At 41.4% G+C, this 22989-nt stretch overlaps 1 protein-coding gene and 1 long non-coding RNA gene across 4 annotated transcripts in view; one reads left to right on the plus strand and one right to left on the minus strand.

Moving 5' to 3' along the window:
- Window positions 1-3788: 3788 nt before the first annotated feature.
- LOC119127596 lies at window positions 3789-5233 on the plus strand. The gene is made up of 2 exons (XR_005098880.1): window positions 3789-3913; window positions 3996-5233. It is a non-coding gene; the product is annotated as an uncharacterized LOC119127596 (long non-coding RNA).
- A 249-nt stretch (window positions 5234-5482) lies between these two features.
- Window positions 5483-22989, minus strand: part of ube2l3b (ubiquitin-conjugating enzyme E2L 3b) — a 97570-nt gene continuing 80063 nt past the window's right edge. For 2 of the 3 annotated variants that reach the window (XM_037259564.1, XM_037259563.1), the window contains one exon: window positions 5483-6855. In XM_037259564.1, coding sequence (XP_037115459.1) covers window positions 6701-6855 — 155 coding nt within the window. In that variant the 3' untranslated portion in view covers window positions 5483-6700. The remainder of the gene's footprint in view (window positions 6856-22989) is intronic. The other variant, XR_005098838.1, reaches the window with a different exon arrangement.

A 22989-nucleotide genomic window follows, 5' to 3' on the forward strand; every position in this document is an offset into this window, starting at 1 on the left:
GCACTTGGGCTCACACGCGGCCCCGATGCTGTCCCACTTCCACCAGTCCATGAAGTCTCGGCTGGCAACAGACGTGATGGCTTGGGTGAGTTGAGGTGGCTGCACTGGGTCATGGCCAATTACTTCTCTGTACTCTACAGCTGCTGTGCGCATGGAGCGTGCAAAGTGAGTTCTGGGGCAATGGGCTGTGACTTTCACCTCTTCCAGGAGATCAGGATGAGAGCCCGACTGTTTTCCCAAGGGGGCCATCCCACAGGACCAAGTCACCGACGGAGCGCACCTTCTGAGGGACGAGTTGGCCTTCCTTGTGGCTGATTAACATTAATGTTAGTGGGGCGCACCAGTTCATGAAGAGTCAACGTTTGTGTCAGAAGCTCTTCTCTTCCAAATTATTAAAACTAAAGCAACTAGTCACGTAGTGAAAACGAAGTACGAGCGAGCAGGCAAGCTACAACTTAAGTCCAAGCTTGAAATCCATTGATAGTGAAATGGACAAACTTTGCAGGACAAAACAACAACTCTTACTGAAAAACCTCTAAGACTCACCTCATAGCCTTCTTAGTGTCTTTTTTTGATTTTGTCTTTTAGATTAAGCAACAGGTGTCGACTTGCATCGAACTCCAAATTTTTGGGCCCAGTCGAATTGTTGAAATTTCCGCGGGGATGGCGTGATGTTGAAAAACAGGATCGGCGAGGACAAGCACCATCACGACACCATCTCTGAGCTTTTTGATGTCACAGATCCAGCATTGTCAGCCGTGTCCACGAGGAACCAGAGAAGCTCCGTCACAGAGACTGGAAGAGACAAATCCAATGGGGCCTGATCTTATATTTGCCTGATCTTATATTTGCCTCTTTGGAAACGCAATTGAACAATCAAATAATCCATTCTGAGAATGAATATTTATCATTATACCCAAAAGTAAGTGTTTTGGAGGGGAGGTCATTTATTCCATTTATCCTGCAAGCGAAACTCCTTTGGTTTCCTCCCCAGCGATAAGGCAATAGGTGACCAGGGTGGCTGGAAGTCCGGCATCTGCCTCACATCGTCCACTGTGAAACCTCCAGGTATAGGTTTGTAAGATTAACAATCAGCAAAACAGGTAAACCTATAATTGATTATTGATTGAAATTCGTGGACTGGATTCCCCATCATAATTTGTAATTTTATTAAGTGACAGGATTTGGTGAAAGACAGAGGATGTCCTAATTATGGAAATTTGACATTGTCCATTACAAATTGAATAGAAAAAACAAGTAGTGTTTCACATTATCTGAAGTTAGAAAATAAAAATGGAAAACATAAAGGAAAATTGCACGTGTTGTTTGATGTTGTTCATGTGATGTTTTTTATTTGATTTTACATCACGGCAACGCGTGATCGGGATTAACCAGGTACACGTAAAATCTGTAAAATGTTGTTTTACTTAAGGGTTTTCAGAGAAGGTAAAGAAACAAGGGGGGTAGAGAGGATGAGGAATCATGAAACTGAGGTTCTAACAATTTCTGTTTGCGTGTATTTTTAAGGCATGTTTTCAGTATCTTCAGAATAATGATGAAAATGAATGTCGACTTTATTATTATTTTTTTATATATATATTTTTTTTATCTTAATTTCTACTGTTCTACAATACGACTCCTGAATGGGAGTTTCACTGGTGGGGAGGCTGAGGGAACTGTCGAATAAATTAAAATCATACTCTAGTGCAGCGGTGGCCAACCCGCGGCTCGCATGCGGCTCTTTGGCTAGTTTCATGCGGCTCCTTTACGTTCATATCAACATTTGTGTTTATTTTTCGTGCGTATTTGCTTCGCTTGAGTTCAATATGGTTTTTGGTCAAACGCGCATGCGCGTGAGGGGAAATCCCGCAAAGGAGGAGGGACAAACAGAGCGATTGGTTTTGCTGGCTTTTTAATGAATGGCGACTGTGACTACGGGGGCCCATTAGGTCCAGAAAAGCTGACAAGACGCTTGCCAAAATGGCAAGGAAAAAATGCACAGCTAAACGAATATATGACGATGAACACAGGAGTTAAAGTTGTTTTTTGTTGAACGCTATGGCAAGCCATTCTGCCTGATATGTCGGACGTCATTGGCGCATTTAAAAGCTTCAAATGGTCAGCGCCACTTCAGCTCACTTCATGCCAATATCGATAAGGACTTTGCAAAAGGGACTGAATTTCGCAAGCACAAGTTTGGAGACTTTGAAAAGTCAGGCAGAAAAATAGGTACAGTTTTTCAAAAAAATTACGAAGCACTCAGAGACTGTCACACTTGCATTGTTTCAACTGGCTTGGAACATTGCACGGGCTAAAAAGCCATACAATGAAGTGGAGTTCGTTAAAATATGCCTCAGTGACGTTATTGAATTTTATTTTCATCATGCTGCTGAGAATGCGCGTAGGAATACTGTCCACAGCCCTGCTTGCTTGTTATGAAGACAAATTTAGTTGTTGCGTGCGCGCCCGCGCCTGCCTGCGTGCGTGCACGTACAAGACCCACAATGCCCCGCGCGCAGCCAAGATGGAAGAACCCGGGAGTAGCGAGAGAACAATGTTTTGCCTCTAGATTTGGGGGGGAAACGGAGCGTAAGTTACGATCAATGCGGCCACGTTGAGTTGCACTTAGGCTAATGTTTACATTATGTACCAATGTCAAGGACGATGATGTCACCCAGCTTATATCATTGTGTTTCGATAGTTGTGGGGTCGTCACTAATTATTTGTGTTTAGATAAATGTCTGAGCTATAATGGTGTAATTAATGATTAAAACTTGAAAGTATCTGTTGTATTCGTTTATATGTTTAATAAAGACAAAGCCATCACAAAACTGTTGTAATTATTTAGATTTTGATCTAAATTAGCCTTGAATAAAGACTAAGCAGTCACATGAATTAACAGAAAAAATGGACAGCCGGACTCGGACTCGTGGTCAAGAGGCCGGACTCGGACTCGGTGCAAAAATCCGACCGAGTCCACAGCCCTACAGTGTATTCAATTGAATATGGGTTGAGAAGGATTTTCAAATCATTGTATTTTGTTATTTACATTTTACACAATTTCCCAACTTCAACCGAATCCGGTTTGTATATACTCACTTTGTGTCAAAGACGCACACGATCACAGCAACATACTCAGTCGATACCAGCAACCTTTAACTTACCGCTGCGCACAAGTGAATGGGTATAATGTTCAGACCCCGAATGTAAGACGACCCCCACTTTATTCAGTCTTTTTTCAATGCAAAAAAAAATCCTCTTATATTCAGGCCAATACGGTAGTTGTTTTGCTTGCTCATGTGCTCCACAGGTTCCATTGCTCGCACCGGGTACACTAATAAATTAACACACGCACACCCACTACATTATATGCACATTTTTGTTGTACTAGTTAGATTTTTCCATTCTGTACTGCACCACACTAGTGGCCCCTGAAGTTAGTGGCAACTCAATGAAAGGTCCGTGGGGGGCGGACCTGATGGTAAGAGCCTTGCCGTGTCGAGGGCCACATGCACATATTGGTAGGATTTTTGCACACACAAACAGGGGGTGGGAGGAACTGGCAGGAACAACAGACACAGACACAGCTTCTTTCCCCAGGCTGTCACTCTGATGAACTCACACCATTCACAGTCTGAGACATCACTTGTCAATAATATCCTGTTCTTGCCACTTAAATGTTGTTAGTCACCTGAATGTTGTTAGTCACTTAAATGTTTAGATCAACCGAAGTCAAATTCCTTGTTTGGCATGCACAAACTTGGCCAATAAAGCTGATTCTGATTGTTAGAATAGGCCTCTTTGGCACATGTGATTAGCTAGGTAGCTTGAGCTATGCCGTTATATCGCTGTAACCCATCTCTTGCTTCATTAGCTTTCTCTTCTCTATGACACTCTTTGCACATACGTAGAAGTCGCTCTCAGCTAAGACTACAAGGTCACACATTATCACACAGGCATGGCAGTCACCTCCTTGCAGAGTAGTGTAAGAGCAGGAAGCTTGGTGGTGGGAGTTAGACCTTCTTGCGCATCTCGCAGAGAAGGCTCCACAGCTGTGTATCGATCATTCTGGCATACATTAAATAGTTAAACTGTGAAGGCTGCCTCTTGGTAATTACTGTTAGCATAGCGAGCATTTAAGATAAAGAACTGGGAACAAACCTAACAGATTGTAGCAAATTTGTTTTTTTTGGCCCTCGCTGTATTTGACTTTGACATCTCTGCTATAGAGGAACCTTTGGAGTATCAAACAAACGATCTATGAGGGTGTTCACATCAAAACAGCAGCTCTGGGAGGCTATTCTGACATCATGCAAAGAAATTCAAGCAGAAACTTTCCAAAAACTCACAAGTTTAATGGATACAAGAATTGTGACTAATGTCAAAAAAGGGTTCCTATGTTCACATATAACTAGGCCTGTTGGGATGTTTTTGATTGAACTAGCCTTTGATTCAGTAAATGTGTCCTCCGGATGCTGCAAATTTCACAGATGACCATTTTCAGTTCTTTACAACCTATAAATGTTTTGAAACTGTTGTGTATGACAATAATAATTATAATAATAATGGAACGGTGCATTTTGAGTATTCTTTATTTTTTTAACAATGTCTGTTTTCATTGGGAGGTTTGCTCAATAAAAATACGAGATAGAACAGTTGATGACTTTTATCCTGCATTGACCATTTACGAAAACCCGAGAAAAATATAATTTGCATAATAATTTGGAGCAGGATGTACGTTCTCACCCTCACCTATGGTTACGAGCTGTGGATCGCGACCGAAAGAATAAGATCCCAGATACAAGCGGCCAAAATGAGTTCCTCTGCAGGGTGTACGGGCTCTCCCCTGGAGATCGGGTGAGAAGCTCGGTCATCTACTGCTTCTCCACGTTGAGAGGAGCCCGATGAGGTGACTCGCGCATGTTTGTTTCTTTCAGCTAGTACATTGTCACCACTCTTCACAATTGCACTGTTAACACATTACTTGCCAAAATAGTATAATAATTACACGTATATACGTATGTTACTGTTGCTATCACAAAAAATATTAGGATGTCTCCTGGAGACCTCCTTGGTGAGGTGTTCCGGTCATGTACCACCGAAAGGAGGCCCTGGCGACGACCCAGGATATGCTGGAGAGAAAATGGATTGAAAATGCCTTGGGATGATCCCCAGAATGAGCTGGACAAAGTGGGTGGGGATATGGTAGTTTGGGCCTCCCTGCTGAAGCTGCTACCCCCTACTCCGGATAAGCAGTAGAAAATGAATTGATGGAAGCTGGAAATTCCAAAATTAATGAGGCATCCCTTTATGAAAATGGATATTACATGTGAAAAAACACATTTAGCAATAATGCTTTGTAATGGACTTCACATTTTGGATCCGAATGTGTGAAAAGACAGCTCAGCCTTTTATGGATTTTGATTTGCTCATTTTCAATACATTATAATTTGAGTCCATTAATTAATTATCAGGCAGGCAGTGAGGCAAAATTGTTAGCCATCTTTATTATGAAACAAGAACTGAAACCGTATCAACTGGCTGTTACATGTTTTGTGGCCACTCAGTCCCTTTCTATCTTGGCATAACCCTGAACTGCTATCCCCTCTCCCAGTTTGCTTTATAGTGGTCTGGTTGAGCTGAATTGCGCGCCAGGTGAGAGAATCTGCCTCCCAGTCCTTTGACCCCCCCACACCCCATTTAGGTCCTTTTTAGCACGGGAAGCTAAGCAGTGGATCTGCTGCCAGAATGTAGTAAATGGGGTAACCTAAATGAAAATGGTTACACTGCAATGACAAGCAGTGAAAAGATGAACCATACCAATTAAACAAGCAGGTTGTTCCTACTTTGAAATTTGATGTCTCAAAGTGTCAAGCGAAATTATTCTTAGTACTAAAAGAATACTACAAGGCATTTGTCATGCCAAAATCTTTTTCACCCAGGGAATATGTTTTGGTACACCTAATCAAACCCATAAAAACACAAATGAATATTTTTCTTTAAAAGGAGCCTGCAGAGAGTATTTGAGGAGGTTTTTTTTATACAGAAGTTTTATAACAATTCCGATGTGGAACAACATTGCTCAGAGGGTCAAACTGGGTAAGTGGAAATGTGGGGTAATTCCAAATAATACATTGCAAGTCTAGAAGCAGTGGAGGTTACGAAGGGAAATGCAGTCTGGAAAAAACAAAACAAAAACAAGGGCAAAGATTTTCTTTCTTTTCCTCGATTTGTTACTGCTAATATGGCTAAGAGAATGATTAATCAAACCGTTTCGAATCTCATAAAAAAAAACTATGTGAGATCTATTTAACACAATACTTTATATAGAAGATAATCAAACAGAAAATCAACATTACTCTTGAGAATTCCTATTTGACTCTCCATGTTTTCATTATGTCAGAGTAGAAAGTTAGTGACGGAAATCTATGGCAGGGGAGGAGGGAGAGGAAAGAGGAAGCGGTCTGATCCACATAACAGGTGGGAAGGGAGGCTCAGGCTACCACTGCTAGCTTCAGCAGGACCGCTCCCAGGCTGCAAGACTAAGCAGTGTGGGGAGCAACAGAGAGGAATCTGACTATAAGGGAGGATAAGGGAGGGAGTGAGATGGGTGGCGAGGAGGGGGCAAATAGCAAGAATATTTGCCTGGGCAGGTAAGCGGGAAAGGGAGAAAGAGACAGAGGGCTAAATGCTCAAGTGATCAGTCCATTGGCCGCTTTTCGCCATGTTTCTTTGTAAACTCTTCAGCATTCTTCAAGAATTTTTTACGGTCCTTTGAGTATTCTTCTGCTAGGTCTGCCCTCAAGGGATGTTCTGGCTGTGGGTCGTTCACCAGAGCAATGAGGGACTGAATAACTGCAAAACAAAACACAGAAATTCAGTTGGAGTCAGTCAATTTCCTGCTGGAACATTTTCTGAGTCAAATATTAAACGACTTTCAATTAAATGGCACATTGGCACATTGTTACTAAATATGTTCAGAATACATTTATCTTTTCTGCTTGTATACTCAAATCATACCATTGGGTCTGTTAAAGGATGCATCAACAGGTATTGTTTTGGCTAAGTATGAAATGATCAGATGCAAACAATACCTGCTTGGAACAAAGTGCTTGGTTTTTGTCTTATTGGAATGATTAACCGTCAACATTCACACATGTAAAACATGCTCTAGATGTGGGCTGTGTTTAAAAAACAAAACAAAAACAATGACAAAATCGAGTTGAATCGATTTTCCTTTTCATAACCTGATATTGATTCACAAAACCATTAAATGATCTGTGACCCACAATCTAACGTATGGTTGGAAAACCGGTGTATGCCATTCAGAAATAATACCTCATCCCGCCAGTGGGTGGGGCATATCTGTAACAGACATGTTTGGTGAGCAAGAAATTTCCCTGAAAATCATAAACAATGGTTAACTCACTCATATGACTAATGAGTTGCTTGCTTGTAAATTGATGTCAGGAGCTGTTCGCCATCAAATGACCATGTTAAGCTCTGGTAAGCAAAACCTCTGCTTGCTTAGAGACTAGACCTCAATACTAATGTGCTACACTAACTTGTTTTAGATTGTCTTGGTAAAGGCGAGCGGCCAACTGCTACGCTTGAACGTACTACTGTATTGGCCCAAATATAAGACGACCCTGATTATAAGACGACCCCCTTTTTCAAGACTCAAGTTTGAAAAAAATACTTTTTGAACACCAATTTTAATTTTTATACAGAAAATAATTACAGTACATCTGAAACAAATGATTATAATATATTCGAGAGAAAAAGCATGTTATTTTGCCTCGGTATCACATCTTAATATCTGAACATTTAAACATGTAAACTAAATCACATTTGTAAATTAATGGCTTCTGGTTTTTGAAATGTAAATAAACCAATCCACTGTGATAAAACAACAAAATTGCAATAACTGCATTAACCATCAAAGTTAAGTCGAACTGTAACTAGTCTTGAAACAAATCTGAATAAGGAAAAACATTGCAATAAAATAATGCAAACTCGTTTAAACTTGAGAGTAGCTGAGATCTGTCATGTCAGAACATTACTCCTCAAAAACATCCTCTGCCTCGCTGTGCTCAGTGTCACTGTCCACGTACGCGCACACCCTCCTGTCGAACTCTTGAAAGCGGCCGCTCTGAGAACCACGGAAAGCTTTTCTCTGATTGTGAGCATTTTTAGGCGATCTTTTTGAGCTCTCCATCTCCGTACATTACACTCTGTGACACCATATATCACAGCCGCTTTTCAATTGTTTGAAGACTGCCTCATTTATCACCATCATCTTGAAGTTTGCATCATAACTTCTCAGCTGCCGGTTAACCTGGCCGATCTTCGACCCACTTTTCTCCAGATTGTCGCTACGTTTCTCCATTTTCTGTTATCTCTTCTCTTGTTTTCTTCTCTTTTCTTTCTTACCGCTATTTTTTATTTTTCTTCTTCATGCTACCGCTATTTTTATTTTTATTCTTATTCTTCATGACAGGGGTTCACTTTGGCGTGGGGAGTTAAAGTCAGCATTCGCTTTAAAGATATCTGGCGCTATCTAGCGTTGTGAATGGGTATAATATCTAGACCCCGAATGTAAGACGACAGACTTTTTCAGTCTTATTTCAATGCAAAAAACACCGTCTTATATTTGGGCCAATACGGTACTTAATGTAATGTCCACTGATGGCTGCCAAGCTAAGCTTATATTATTGGTCCTTTCAAAAACAAAAATGTATATAGTTTATTGAAAGTGATTCATTTCAATGTCAGAGTATGATTTCAGACATTGTGATGATTCTACACAACAATAACTGTGTAGGTCTCCCAATTTTCTTTTTAACGATTTATACCTTGAGTGGCTCAGTGGCAAGCCAAAACCCAGGACAAATTTATTTTTCTCTTTGACACAGATAAGAAGACAAAAAAGTACCAGGGAAGTAGCAGAACAATCAAACTCACACATTTGTACAAGGGACAACATATTTCAATTTTTAGCTGTTCACAAAAGAGCTCCATTTAAGTTCCTTTTCATACAGTATACTGTGTTTGCCATATTGTTTTGTGAAAGCAATAAATCCATGCTGTTAAACACCTAGTGACACTCTTGAGAGTCATATTGCTAATTAGGCATATGCAACGCTCTGAACCAAAAGGAGTGAACCTGGCTCATGGGTCATTAGCTTTGGGTTTGAGTACCTCTAATGGTGCTACAGATCCTTTATGGTCATAAGTTTACAGTGTTTTTGCCAAAGATTGATATAAACCGGACCCCGAGGACCAGGATTGAAGACGCCTGCAATACGACGTTTCAAATGTACAGACCTCATTCAATGCACCAAACAGACTAGTCATCATAGGGAATACGTGGAACTATTTTATTTATTTGCCAGATCTAAAACCTCAGACACAGATGGAAAAAAATCAGAACAGCCTCATAAAGTGTGTGTTTTTTAATGGGTGGCTGAGGCCCTGTAAATCTTGAAAAAAAATTGGCGACAAGATGAAAGGCAGATCAAAGAAAGTCGGTCCCCTTCTGGATCATCTAATAGCAGCAGTGCTTCAAAAAAACACTTAGCGTCTATGTAGTTAACATGTGACATTTTGCTAAATCACCTATGTCGTTAGCATGTGACATTTTGCTAAATCGATTTTATCTGTTAGACCTCTCCAGCTTTTTAGTATTGATGTAATGGACTGAGAATGAAATGACGTGAATGGAAGAGAATATTCAGTAGTCATATTCTGTAAAAGTGCTATCTCTGTACCATAGAAACAGACATAGCTGTCCCATAGTTCTGTGCAGTCAAGGTTGAAAAGCTACTTTTAAAATTGATTATTGTACAGGTACTACTTAGCTGTTAAAAGAGTAGTTAGTAGTGTAATCCAAGTACCATAATATTAATGTAATGTTTAATTACTTTTTGATGAACACCAAATATACGAATAAAGCCAAAATATAAATGAATATAACTCTAAGATACTTATGTATACCACTGCATGCTGCGATTTGCGGGGTCAAGGGACGGGGTTAGCCGGCAAATAGTGAAAATCCATAGATGAATCAAGATTTCAGGTGTTTTTCTGGTAATGTCTGTAAAATGCACCTTTTTCTTGGGTATGGGCTCTTGTATTGACAAAGTGGAGAAAGGAAAAACTACCGTTTTTTCCATGTATAATGCGCAAGATTTAACAAATTTATTGTCCTAAAATCTGGGGTGCGCATTATACATGGGTACAATTTTTTTCTTTTTTTTTTTTTTATCCGGATATCATACGGAGGCCGCCATTACAGATGGGCTTTCTTCTCTGCTGTTCACTTCAAACACGCTCCATACGAACACAATGCTCTCGTATCAGACGCTTGCTCGATCACCTGCTCGTTTGCTGTCACAATGTACCCTACACAAATCCGAAACATTTCTTCGCTATTGAGTTTGCTAGCGCATGCGCAGTGATACTGACCGGCAGAATAACATCCGGTTGTTCCCAAAGATGATCTTTTTTCTGAAATAATTTTACGTTTACGGACTTAAGTAGGAGTCATAATTTGGGTGCGTATTATACATGGGTACAGGCTTTTTTCCAGCATCGACATGCCATTTTTAGGGTGCGTATTATACATGGGGGCGCATTATACATGGAAAAAAACGGTATTTAAAAAAAACACTACAATAATTTAAAAGAATATATAGGGGGTAGCAATACATCTATTTACCGTATTTTTCGGACTAAAAGTCACTCCGGAATATAGGTCGCATTAGCCATAAAATGCACAATAACGTGAAAAAAAACATATATAAGTCGCTCCGGAGTATAAGTCGCATTTTGGGGGAAATTTATTCGACAAAATCCAACACCAAGAACAGACATGAACGAGCAACAACAGGCTAAACCAGGGGTGGGCAAACTACGGCCCGCGGGCCACATCCGGCCCACGGGACCGTTTAATCCGGCCCGCCAACCCTGAATTAATTGTATTATTAAACTTTTTTTTTTGTCATTTTGCCTGCAATGACTGCGTTTCCCCAGTAGATGGGGAACCGCTCGCCTGCGCATTTACTACCGGAAGCCGTGTCAGAAAGCTCGGTGCACACTCACAAGTGCGTGTACGTACGTACTCAGTAGTACGGACATGGCGCACTCGCGCTCTATTTGTATCAGTCCCGAATTTACAGCGTGGGCTGTGACGACAGCATTCTTGTAATTCGCTCGCTGAGCTTTCAGATACAGTTTTACGCTAAAGCCACCCACAAACCTTCCCCTGGAATCCTTCCATTAAAATGAGTGGCCCGAAGAAAAGAAGTGAGTGCCGAATGTTAAAAGAGTGGCCAATTTGGCTCGACGTACGCGACGTGACGTTCAGCCACATCAACCCGTCACAGATCGAGGTAAACGGATCTCTCCTAAGAATTGCCACAACAAATTTTACTCCAGACTATGATGCACTAGCAAAAAAGGGAGACCAACAACACTGTTCCCACTGAAAATGAAGGGGAGGCTCTCAAGTTTGTTGTAAAAAAATGCATTTTGAATATGATTTGTACACATAGCAGGGATTGAAACTAGCGACCATTCTCATTTTCAAACAATGCAGGATGCTCAAGGACATTGATGCACCACCTGTTTGCGACTAATCTTAACCTGTAAAGTTCTTAAGGCTTACTTTAAGGAAGTGTTTCCCGTTTCCTCACCTCTGTTACCAGGTGTTTGTGAGTTAAAACTCTGCTCTGATGTTCAGATACCCCTCACCGTGTTGCCGTTTTGATTACTTTATTTGGATGTATGCTTTCACCGATTCTTCAAGATGATATATTTGGTCAGAATGTTTGCTGTTTGATGTGATCTCATAAGATAAAATTTTTCATTAATCTGACCTGCAGGCACTGAAGTGATGGAGACTGTTATTCATAATAATAGTGTCGTATTTTATGAGAATCACTGATAGCAGTTTTTTAGTGATTTCTTTTTTTTTAATGCTGTTAATAAATGCATTTGTTTTCAAAAAACTTGTTTGGAATATCCATGCTTTACTACCTACTAAAGGCCAAAATCTTTTATGCAATGACCTTTACAGGTCGCTTATATTACTTCACACAAACACTACGTCCATCTGCTCCTGGTTCGGCCCTCCGGTCCAAATTTAGAACCCAGTTCGGCCCGCGAGTCAAAAAGTTTGCCCACCCCTGGGCTAAACGATAGGTATGCTAACGTGACATAAACACAAACGAAGAGCTGAGAACGGGCCTGACGTAACATTCAGTTATTCAAATAACTATTACATAAATAACACATTTATAAAACCATCTGTGTCACTCCAATTCATTAAATCCATCGATTGTCCTTTTTGTCAACAATGCCAAAAATATTCATTTATATTTTGGCCAGAAGCGCGCCGCTGATGGCGCTTGCACTTCAAAATATTCCACAGGCCCATATAACGATATATGAATTATATATCAAATAACTATTATATAAGCAATAATATTATCAAACCATCTGTGTCACTCCAAATGATTAAATCCATCGATCAAATTCCTCGTCCTTTGTCAACAACGCCGCGCGTGCGCCCTGACGTCAGCCTTGTCGTTATTCCACAGATCTAGTATATAACTATATTGTAGCGTTAACAAAGTACCGTATTTTCCGCCCTAAAAGGCGCACCGGATTATAAGGCGCACCTTCAATGAACGGCCCATTTTAAAACTTTGTCCATATATAAGGCGCACCGGATTATAAGGCGCATAAAATAGAAGCTATACTGCAACAAACTGAGGTTGACTAGGGTTGCGGTATGCATCCACTAGCCAATAACCAACGAGCCCTCTGTAAACAATCGCGTTTTTCAAACGATCTCCTATAAAATGATCGGAACTGACTAAAGTTCGATCTAACGCATTGGTACTACTTACCTATGTTTCCCTTCCATATCGATCCGTAGATTTACTCGAAACATTAACAGAGCAGCCTATTTTGACATGAAATAGCCTGGTACGTATAGCAGCTATCGTTATAGCATTAGCCATCCGCACAGTCCCACGAGCCTCAGCTCGCAATCTCCCATGAGCCTCAGCAAAGTGTAAACAATCGCGTTTCTCAAACGATCTCCTATAAAATGATCGGAACTGACTAAAGTTCGATCTAACGCATTGGTACTACTTACCTATGTTTCCCTTCCATAGCGATCCGTAGATTTACTCGAAACATTAACAGAGCAGCCTATTTTGACATGAAATAGCCTGGTACGTATAGCAGCTATCGTTATAGCATTAGCCATCCGCAAAGTCCCACGAGCCTCAGCTCGCAATCTCCCATGAGCCTCAGCAAAGTGTAAACAATCGCGTTTCTCAAACGATCTCCTATAAAATGATTGGAACTGACTAAAGTTCGATCTAACGCATTGGTACTACTTACCTATGTTTCCCTTCCATAGCGATCCGTAGATTTACTCGAAACATTAACAGAGCAGCCTATTTTGACATGAAATAGCCTGGTACGTATAGCAGGTATCGTTATAGCATTAGCCATCCGCAAAGTCCCACGAGCCTCAGCTCGCAATCTCCCATGAGCCTCAGCAAAGTGTAAACAATCGTGTTTCTCAAACGATCTCCTATAAAATGATTGGAACTGACTAAAGTTCGATCTAACGCATTGGTACTACTTACCTATGTTTCTCTTCCATAGCGATCCGTAGATTTACTCGAAACATTAACAGAGCAGCCTATTTTGACATGAAATAGCCTGGTACGTATAGCAGCTATCGTTATAGCATTAGCCATCTGCAAAGTCCCACGAGCCTCAGCTCGCAATCTCCCATGAGCCTCAGCAAAGTGTAAACAATCGCGTTTCTCAAACGATCTCCTATAAAATGATTGGAACTGACTAAAGTTCGATCTAACGCATTGGTACTACTTACCTATGTTTCCCTTCCATAGCGATCCGTAGATTTACTCGAAACATTAACAGAGCAGCCTATTTTGACATGAAATAGCCTGATACGTATAGCAGCTATCGTTATAGCATTAGCCATCCGTAAAGTCCCACGAGCCTCAGCTCGCAATCTCCCATGAGCCTCAGCAAAGTGTAAACAATCGCGTTTCTCAAACGATCTCCTATAAAATGATCGGAACTGATTAAAGTTCGATCTAACGCATTGGTACTACTTACCTATGTTTCCCTTCCATATCAATCCGTAAATTTACTCGAAACATTAACGGAGCAGCCTATTTTGAAATGAAATAGCCTCGCGGGTACAACAGCTATTCGGTGACGCCCCCTGACTACAGTTACCGTAATGTTGGGAAGCGATGCGACCTTGTAATTTACTAGTCGTACTAAAACGTACTGAAACATTTTGGCAGAGCACTGTGTACAACCAGTATGGATCAACAAATTCATCAATTGATCCATATATAAGGCGCACTGGACTATAAGGCGCACTGTCGGCTTTTGAGAAGATTTTAGGTTTTTAGGTGCGCCTTTTAGGGCGGAAAATACGGTACAAGGAAAGACGTGGGTTTGGTAAATGGCTCTTTATTTAACAAAACAAGAGTTCAACGAGCCAACAACTACTGAACTGTAACGATAAAAACATATACAAGTTGCTACACGAAATAAAATATATAAAATAACTATAACATAAATAGTTTACCGCCACACGGCCCCAAGCACCGGCGTGGACTTTCAGGCGTGTGGCGGCGTGGACTTCCATCCCTGGACGTGGCACTTCCAGCCATGGAGGTGGCTGGGACCTCCGTAGAGTAGGACTGGGCGTGCGTAGGAGCAGTGTCCGACCCCCATCCACCGTCCCCAGACAGCCACCCGGCCGAGCGCCGGCCCCCGACTTCCAGCCACGGAGGTGAAAGAGAGCTCCGTAGAGTAGGACCGGGCGTGCGTAGGAGCAGTGTCCGACCCCCATCCACCGTTCCCGGACAGCCACCCGGCCGAGCGCCGGCCCCCGACTTCCATCCACGAAGGTGAAAGAGAGCTCCGTAGAGTACGACCGGGCGTGCGTAAAAGCCATAATAGTTTTTCAAACCTTCTGTGTTACTCCAAATCATTAAATCCTTCAAACTCTTCGTCCTCCGTGTCACTTACAAACAAAGCCGCTAATGATGCCGGTAGTACGTGGGGCCCTTCGTCATCTTCGTCATCCCGTAATCGAATCTTTGTCCTTTATGTAAACAACCGCCGCACCACGCCGCTGACGTCACTTGAAATTCAAATTACAATAATCCCTTGCTACATCACGGTTCGTTTATCGTGGTTACACTTTTTTTTTTTTTTTTAATTTTCAAAATTTGCTGTGGGTGACCCCAAACTTTTGAACGGTAGTGTATATATTTATTTAGATAATTATTTATAGATTATATATATAATCTTCTGTGTAAAAAATCTTATAATATATATGTATACTTATATTCATAGATTATATATAATCTTATACAAATATAAGATATAATTTATAATATTTAATTCATAATATTTTATTATAATAATATTTACACTACCGTTCAAAAGTTTGGGGTCACCCAAACAATTTTGTGACCCCAAACTTTTGAACGGTAGTGTAAGTCGCTCCTCAGTATAAGTCGCCCCCCCACCCAAACTATGAAAAAAAAACGCCCCACGATCTAGTTTCAGCAATGAAAGCCGGACTTATTGATTGAGGCTGGTCACACATTGACAGTAATTTTTAAGTTATCAATTAATGTTATCAATATCCATCCTATCCATCCATACTATTTCCACCACAGACACCTTCAAGTTCCAGGGATCCACAATCTCCTGGGACCTGAAGTGGACCGACCACATAAACTCTGTCTGGAAGAAGGCCCAGCAGAGGTTGTCCTTTCTGAGACAGCTCAGAAAGTTCAACCTGCCACAGGAGCTGCTGAAAACCTTCTACACTGCCAGTATATCCTCTGCACCTCCTCACTATCTGGTTTGGATCGCCCACCAAACAAGACAAGCAAAGACTGCAATGGACAATTAGGTCTGCGAAAAAGATAATTGGGACCAACCTCCCATCTATCCAAGACTTGTACCTGTCTAGGACCAGGAAACGTGCAAGTAACATCTCCGCAGACCCCCACACAGTCTATTTAAACCCCTCCCCTCTGGATGGCGTTACAGAGCGCTGTACGCCAAAACCAGCAGACACAGACACAGCTTCTTCCCCCAGGCTGCACTCTATCACTCATAGAGACTCAGAGTCATCACAGTGCAATAACATCCTGTTCTTGTCACTTAAATGTTGTTAGTTACCTGAATGTTGTTAGTCACTTAAATGTTGTTGAGCAGTGGTTCTTTTAAGATTTCAAGAATTTTATTGGCCATGTTTGAGCATGCCAAACAAGGAATTTGACTTCGGTACATCTCAGCCTCTGTTCAACATTTAGGTGACTAACAACACTCAGAAAATGTGCGGAAATTGACAAATATTCTCAAACATCCCCTGATCTTAAAGTCCCAGGAGGGCAAGGAAAAACTCAAAACTCCTACTCGGGGAAATGAGAAACCTTGAGAAGAGACCACAAGATGGGAGGATCCCTCTTCCAGGATGACCAGGCCGCAATGGATGCAGAGTGGACACATAGTACACAGAATATAGACAATTCAAAATAAAGCGTAGAGAGCAGGATGATTCCCTTGTTGGAGGTACCGATCCCCGCCAGTTTCATATGCGCATTCATCAAAAATTTTCAGTGAAAAATTCAAGACATCGATGTTTTTTACTGGTGCACAAAATGAGCCATGCATAAACATTACCTTGTTCAGAGAACAAAACCAACATAATGCATGAACGCACAACAAATTACACACCAGCAAATCAGTGTGACTTCTGCTGTTGCCTTTTGCATGACTACCGTAATTTCCCATGTAAAATACGCCCCCGTGCATAATACGCACCCTAAAAATGGCATGTCAATGCTGGAAAAAAGCCTGTACCCGTGTATAATACGCACCCAAATTTGGACTCTTACTTAAGTCCGTAAACGTAAAATTATTTCAGAAAAAAGATCATCTTCGGGAACAACCGGATGTTATTCTGCCGGTCAGTATCACCGCGCATGCGCTAGCAAACTCGATAGCGAAGAAATGTTTCAGATTTGTGTAGGGTACATTGTGACAGCAAACGAGCAGGTGATCGAGCAAGCGTCTGATACGAGAGCATTGTGTTCGTATGGAGCGTGTTTGAAGTGAACAGCAGAGAAGAAAGGAACAAGGCAAAGTGTTGTGAAATAAAATATTACCTGTAATACGCATTTAGAACTCGCTCTTGATATAGCTGACGTGTCTTGCGCATCCGTTCTGCGCATCTGTAATGGCGGCCTCCGTATGATATCCGGTTTGCGATGGAGATTAAAAAACAAACAATATTTGACAATAACACACCATCAAGGATTGCACCATCGCATCAAACGATGTGTCGTCAATTATGAATTTTACTAACTAAGTGTGTTGGGCAGGATGGCTGAATGCGATGCGCGATTGACAACAAACAAGAAGAAAGGTGATTTCAAGTTTTATTTCGAGGGAGATTTTCTTCAAAAATTGTTGTACCCATGCATAATCCGCAACCCAGATTTTAGGACAATAAATTAGTTAAATTTTGCGCATTATGCATGGAAAATCATGGTAGTTCAGATATGCGTTATCACAAATTTACCGTATTTTTCGGACTATAGGTCGCGTTTTTTTTCATAGTTTGGGTGGGGGGGTGACCTATACTGAGGAGCGACTTATATGTGAATTTGTTTCACAAATTTTCAAAAAAAAAAAAAAAAAAGTGAAACCGCGATAAACGAACCGCGCTGTAGCAAGGGATTACTGTAATTTGAACTGCAAGTGACGTCAGCAGCGCGGCGGTTGTTTACATAAAGGACAAAGGATTCGATCACGGGATGACGAAGATGACGAAGGGCCCCATGTACTACCGGCATCATTAGCGGCTGATTTGGAGTGACAGAAGGTTTGAAAAACTATTATGGCTTTTACGCACGCCCGGTCCTACTCTAGGGAGCTCTCTTTTACCTCCTTGGATGGAAGTCGGGGGCCGGCGCTCGGCCGGGTGGCTGTCCGGGGACGGTGGATGGGGTTCGGACATGGCTTTTACGCACGCCCGGTCCTATTCTACGGAGGTCTCTCCTCCGTGGCTGGAAGTGCCACCTCCAGGGATGGAAGTCCACGCCGCCACACGCCTGGAAGTCCACGCCGGTGCTTGGGGCCGTGTGGCGGTTAACTATTTATGTTATAGTTATTTGATATATTTTATTTCGTGTAGCAACTTGTATATGTTTTTATTGTTACAGTTCTGTAGTTGTTGGCTCGTTGAACTCGTTTTGTTAAATAATTTACCAAACCCACGTCTTTCCTGGTACTTTGTTAACGCTACAATATACCGTATTTTCCGCACTATTAGGCGCACTTAAAAACGTACATTTTACTCAAAAAACCACAGTGCGCCTTATAATGCAGAGCGCCTTATATATGGATCAATTGATGAATTTGTTGATCCATACTGGTTGTACACAGTGCTCTGCCAAAATGTTTCAGTGCGTTTTAGTACGACTAGTAAATTACAAGGTCGCATCGCTTCCCAACATTACGGCAACTGTGGTCAGGGGGCGTCACCGAATAGCTGTTGTACCCGCGAGGCTATTTCATTTCAAAATAGGCTGCTCCGTTAATGTTTCGAGTAAATTTACGGATTGATATGGAAGGGAAACATAGGTAAGCAGTACCAATGTGTTAGATCAAACTTTAGTCAGTTCCGATCATTTTATAGGAGATCGTTTGAGAAACGCGATTGTTTACACTTTGCTGAGGCTCATGGGGGTCTGCGAGCTGAGGCTCATGGGAGTTTGCGGGTGGCTAATGCTATAATAATAGCTGCTATACGCACAAGGCTATTTCATGTCAAAACAGGCTGCTCTGTTAATGTTTCGAGTAAATTTACGGATCGATATGGAAGGGAAACATAGGTAAGCAGTACCAGTGTTAGATCGAACTTTAGTCAGTTCTGATCATTTTATAGGAGATTGTATGAGAAACGCGATTGTTTACAGAGGGCTCATTGGTTATTGGCTAGTGGATGCATACCGCAACCCTAGTCAACCTCAATTTGTTGCAGTATAGCTTCTATTTTATGCGCCTTTTAATCTGGTGCGCTCTATATATGAAATAATTTCTAAAATAAAAAATTCAATGAGGGTGCACCTTATAATCCAGTGCGCCTTTTGGTGCGAAAAATACGGTAGTTACGTATATACTAGATCTGTGGAATAACGACGAGGCTGACGTCAGCGGCGCATGCGCGGTGTTGTTGACAAAAGACTAAAGATTTAATGATTTGGAGTGACACAGATCGTTTGATAATATTGTTGTTTATATGATAGTTATTTGATATATACTTTATATATCGTTATATGGGTCTGTGGAATATTTAGAACTGCAGCTCACGACGAGTCCGACGTCAGCGGCCCGGCGCATACGCGGCATCGTTTACATAAAGGACGATCAATGGGTTTAATGAATTGGAGTGACATAGATGGTTTTATAAACGTGTTACGTATGTAATAGTTATTTGAATAACTCTGAATGTTACATCAGGCCCGTTCTCAGCTCTTCGTTTGTGTTTATGTCACGTTAGCATACCTATCATTGAGCCTGTTGTTGCTCGTTCATGTCTGTTCTTGGTGTTGGATTTTGTCAAACAAATTTCCCCCAAAATGCGACTTATACTCCGGAACAACTTTTGTTTTTTTTTCACTTTTTTCACTTATTCCTGAGCGACTTAGTCCGAAAAATACGGTACAGGATAAATCAGGTGTGTTTGGACCTCCACAGCGGAGGCTCTGCCGAACCCCTGAGACAGACTCACCGAACACATAGGGTTCGATCGAACCCAGGTTAAGAACCACTGTTGTACAGACTGAGCTCAACTGGAGTCAAATTCCCTGTTTGGCATGCACAAACTTGGTCAATAAAGCTGATTCTGATATCAATACCCTTTATGATGAATAAAAACATTGGTCTACAATATCCCTTGCCCGGATGCGGGTAACCAGGGCCCCCTCTGGAACCAGTTCTGGCATATTGCACGGGTACGTGTACTTTACAAGATGTAAAAAAGACCCATTTTATTCTTTGGCCTTTGACTAAGTAATTGTTCTCCTGCTGTATATTAATTTATGTTATGTTTATGCATCAATTTACTGTTTTTAATGTCTATGTGGTTGTCCCCATTGCGACATGAGAAGAACCTCGTTACCTTTGCAGCTATGCGCTATGTAAATAAAGATGTATTGTATTGTATTGTATTGTATATTGTATCGTTAAAAAAAAGGTATGTTTACACTCGTGAAAATAATATATGTCATGGCAATTGCTTATATTTCTGCGTTACCAGCAAATAATTGTATTGCATATCGTATCGGTCAAAAAACTGATGTTTATACTCCTAAAAATAATATATTTCATGGCAATTGCTTATATTTCTGCATCATCAGCAAATACTGTTTTCATCACACAAAAAACTGATGCAAATTAATATAAAATAAAAACTAGAGGTGCAAGTAGCTAGAAAGGGCCATCACAACCCTGGCCACATTGGAGTACACAATGGGATACTTGGATGTTTGTAGTACTTAACCATAGCAACTTCCTGTAAAGAATAGCCTATGGCCCTGAAAGAGTTTTTCGTAGGTCATGGGCTGTCATATAGGTCTCCCAACTTTCATAGATCTCGATGAGATATAGAAACGGGGATATTATTAAAATAAATGTGGAGGGGGCATGGTTAAAAATGTTTTGATGAAACAGTCAAAGTTTGAAAACGATCTAATTTTGAGGAAGTTTGTTAAACTATGACTACTATAAAAGGCCAGAAACACTGCCCAATTCCAAAATAAAGTAAAATGTCAGAATTCCTGTTACCTTTAGCATATGGCTACAAAAAAAAAATAAAAAATTATTTGGGCTGTTGCGTCTTCCAATTTCCAATGTGTCTGTATCATTAATTTTTGCCCAAATTAAGACCTTTAAAAACAGCATGATTATTCTTTGTAAACAACGCATCAACCGCAACCATGTGCGTCAGTTCAGATGAAACACCCAGTTCGATAATGATCGGATAACATTTTTAGGATGAATTTGTTAAAATATGAGCCCTATAAATCTGCAAAATGGACCGAAATTGTACTTTGAAAAATTCAGAGCTCACTCCCTGTATAAACGTCATATGATGGCGCCGCGGATGGCAGCCACGGTGAGTCGCTCTCTGTTTCTTTGTCTTATTTTGTGTGTTTTCTGTGTCCTCTGCTGTCCATCCCGGATCACTTTTACCAGAGAAGCGCTGTTAAACATCGGACAGTCTTCTTCTGGTATTTTCTGGTTTCCCCCCCAAATCTAGAGGCAAAACATTGTTCTCTCGCTACTGCCGGGTTCTTCCATCTTGGCTGCGCGCGGGGCATTGTGGGTCTTGTACGCAGGCAGGCAGGCGCGGGCGCGCACGCAACAACTAAATTTGTCTTCATAACAAGCAAGCAGGGCTGTGGACAGTATTCCTACGCGCATTCTCAGCAGCATGATGAAAATAAAATTCAATAACGTCACTGAGGCATATTTTAACGAACTCCACTTCATTGTATGGCTTTTTAGCCCGTGCAATGTTCCAAGCCAGTTGAAACAATGCAAGTGTGACAGTCTCTGAGTGCTTCGTAATTTTTTTGAAAAACTGTACCTATTTTTCAAAGTCTCCAAACTTGTGCTTGCGAAATTCAGTCCCTTTTGCGAAGTCCTTATCGATATTGGCATGAAGTGAGCTGAAGTGGCGCTGACCATTTGAAGCTTTTAAATGCGCCAATGACGTCCGACATATCAGGCAGAATGGCTTACCATAGCGTTCAACAAAAAACAACTTTAACTCTGTTAAAAACGTCCTGTGTTCATCGTCATATATTCGTTTAGCTGTGCATTTTTTCCTTGCCATTTTGGCAAGCGTCTTGTCAGCTTTTCTGGACCTAATGGGCCCCCGTAGTCACAGTCGCCATTCATTAAAAAGCCAGCAAAACCAATCGCTCTGTTTGTCCCTCCTCCTTTGCGGGATTTCCCCTCACGCGCATGCGCGTTTGACCGGTTGGCGAGGTGGCGGCCGACAAACGCCGGCAGCGCTCAATGCTGTCAAGTTCTTTTTCAAACTTGATCGTAAGCAGGGCTGTGGACAGTATTCCTACGCGCATTCTCAGCAGCATGATGAAAATAAAATTGAACGTATTTTTTTTATTGTCCGGCAAAAATGACCGAGTCCGACCGAGTCCGAGTCCACAGCCCTGACTGCAACGGACAATCAGGACTGCAGAAAAGATCATTGGAATCAACCTCCCATCTATCCAAGACTTGTACCTGTCCAGGACCAGGAAACGTGCAAGGAACATCTCTACAGACCCTTCTCACCCAGGTTGCAGTCTGTTTGAACTACTCCCCTCCGGACGGCGTTATAGAGCTCGGTACGCCAAAACCAGCAGACACAGAGACAGCTTCTTCCCCCAGGCTGTTGCTCTGATGAACTCACACCACTCTTAGAGTCTCAGAGTCATTACTGTGCAATAACATCCTGCTCTCCACACCTTTTTTGAATTTGTCTACACTGTTTGTACTATGTGTCCTCTCTGCATCCATTGCAGCCTGGTCATCCTGGAAGAGGGACCTTCCCATCTGTGGTCTCTTCTCAAGGTTTCTCATTTCCCCTGGCTGGAGTTTTGAGTTTTTCCTTGCCCTTTTGGGAGTTTAAGATCAGGGGATGTTTGAGAATATTTGCCATTTTTCACATGTCCTGAGTGTTGTTAGTCACCTAAATGTTGAACAGAGGGTGTGATTTACCGAAGTCAAATTCCTTGTTTGGCACGCTCAAACATGGCGAATAAAAAACTCTTGAATCTTGAATGTTTGGGTATAGCTACTAAATTTATTTTTGTAGGTCTG

The sequence above is a fragment of the Syngnathus acus genome, chromosome 9, assembly GCF_901709675.1.
Source record: "Syngnathus acus chromosome 9, fSynAcu1.2, whole genome shotgun sequence".
Taxonomy (NCBI): domain Eukaryota; kingdom Metazoa; phylum Chordata; class Actinopteri; order Syngnathiformes; family Syngnathidae; genus Syngnathus; species Syngnathus acus.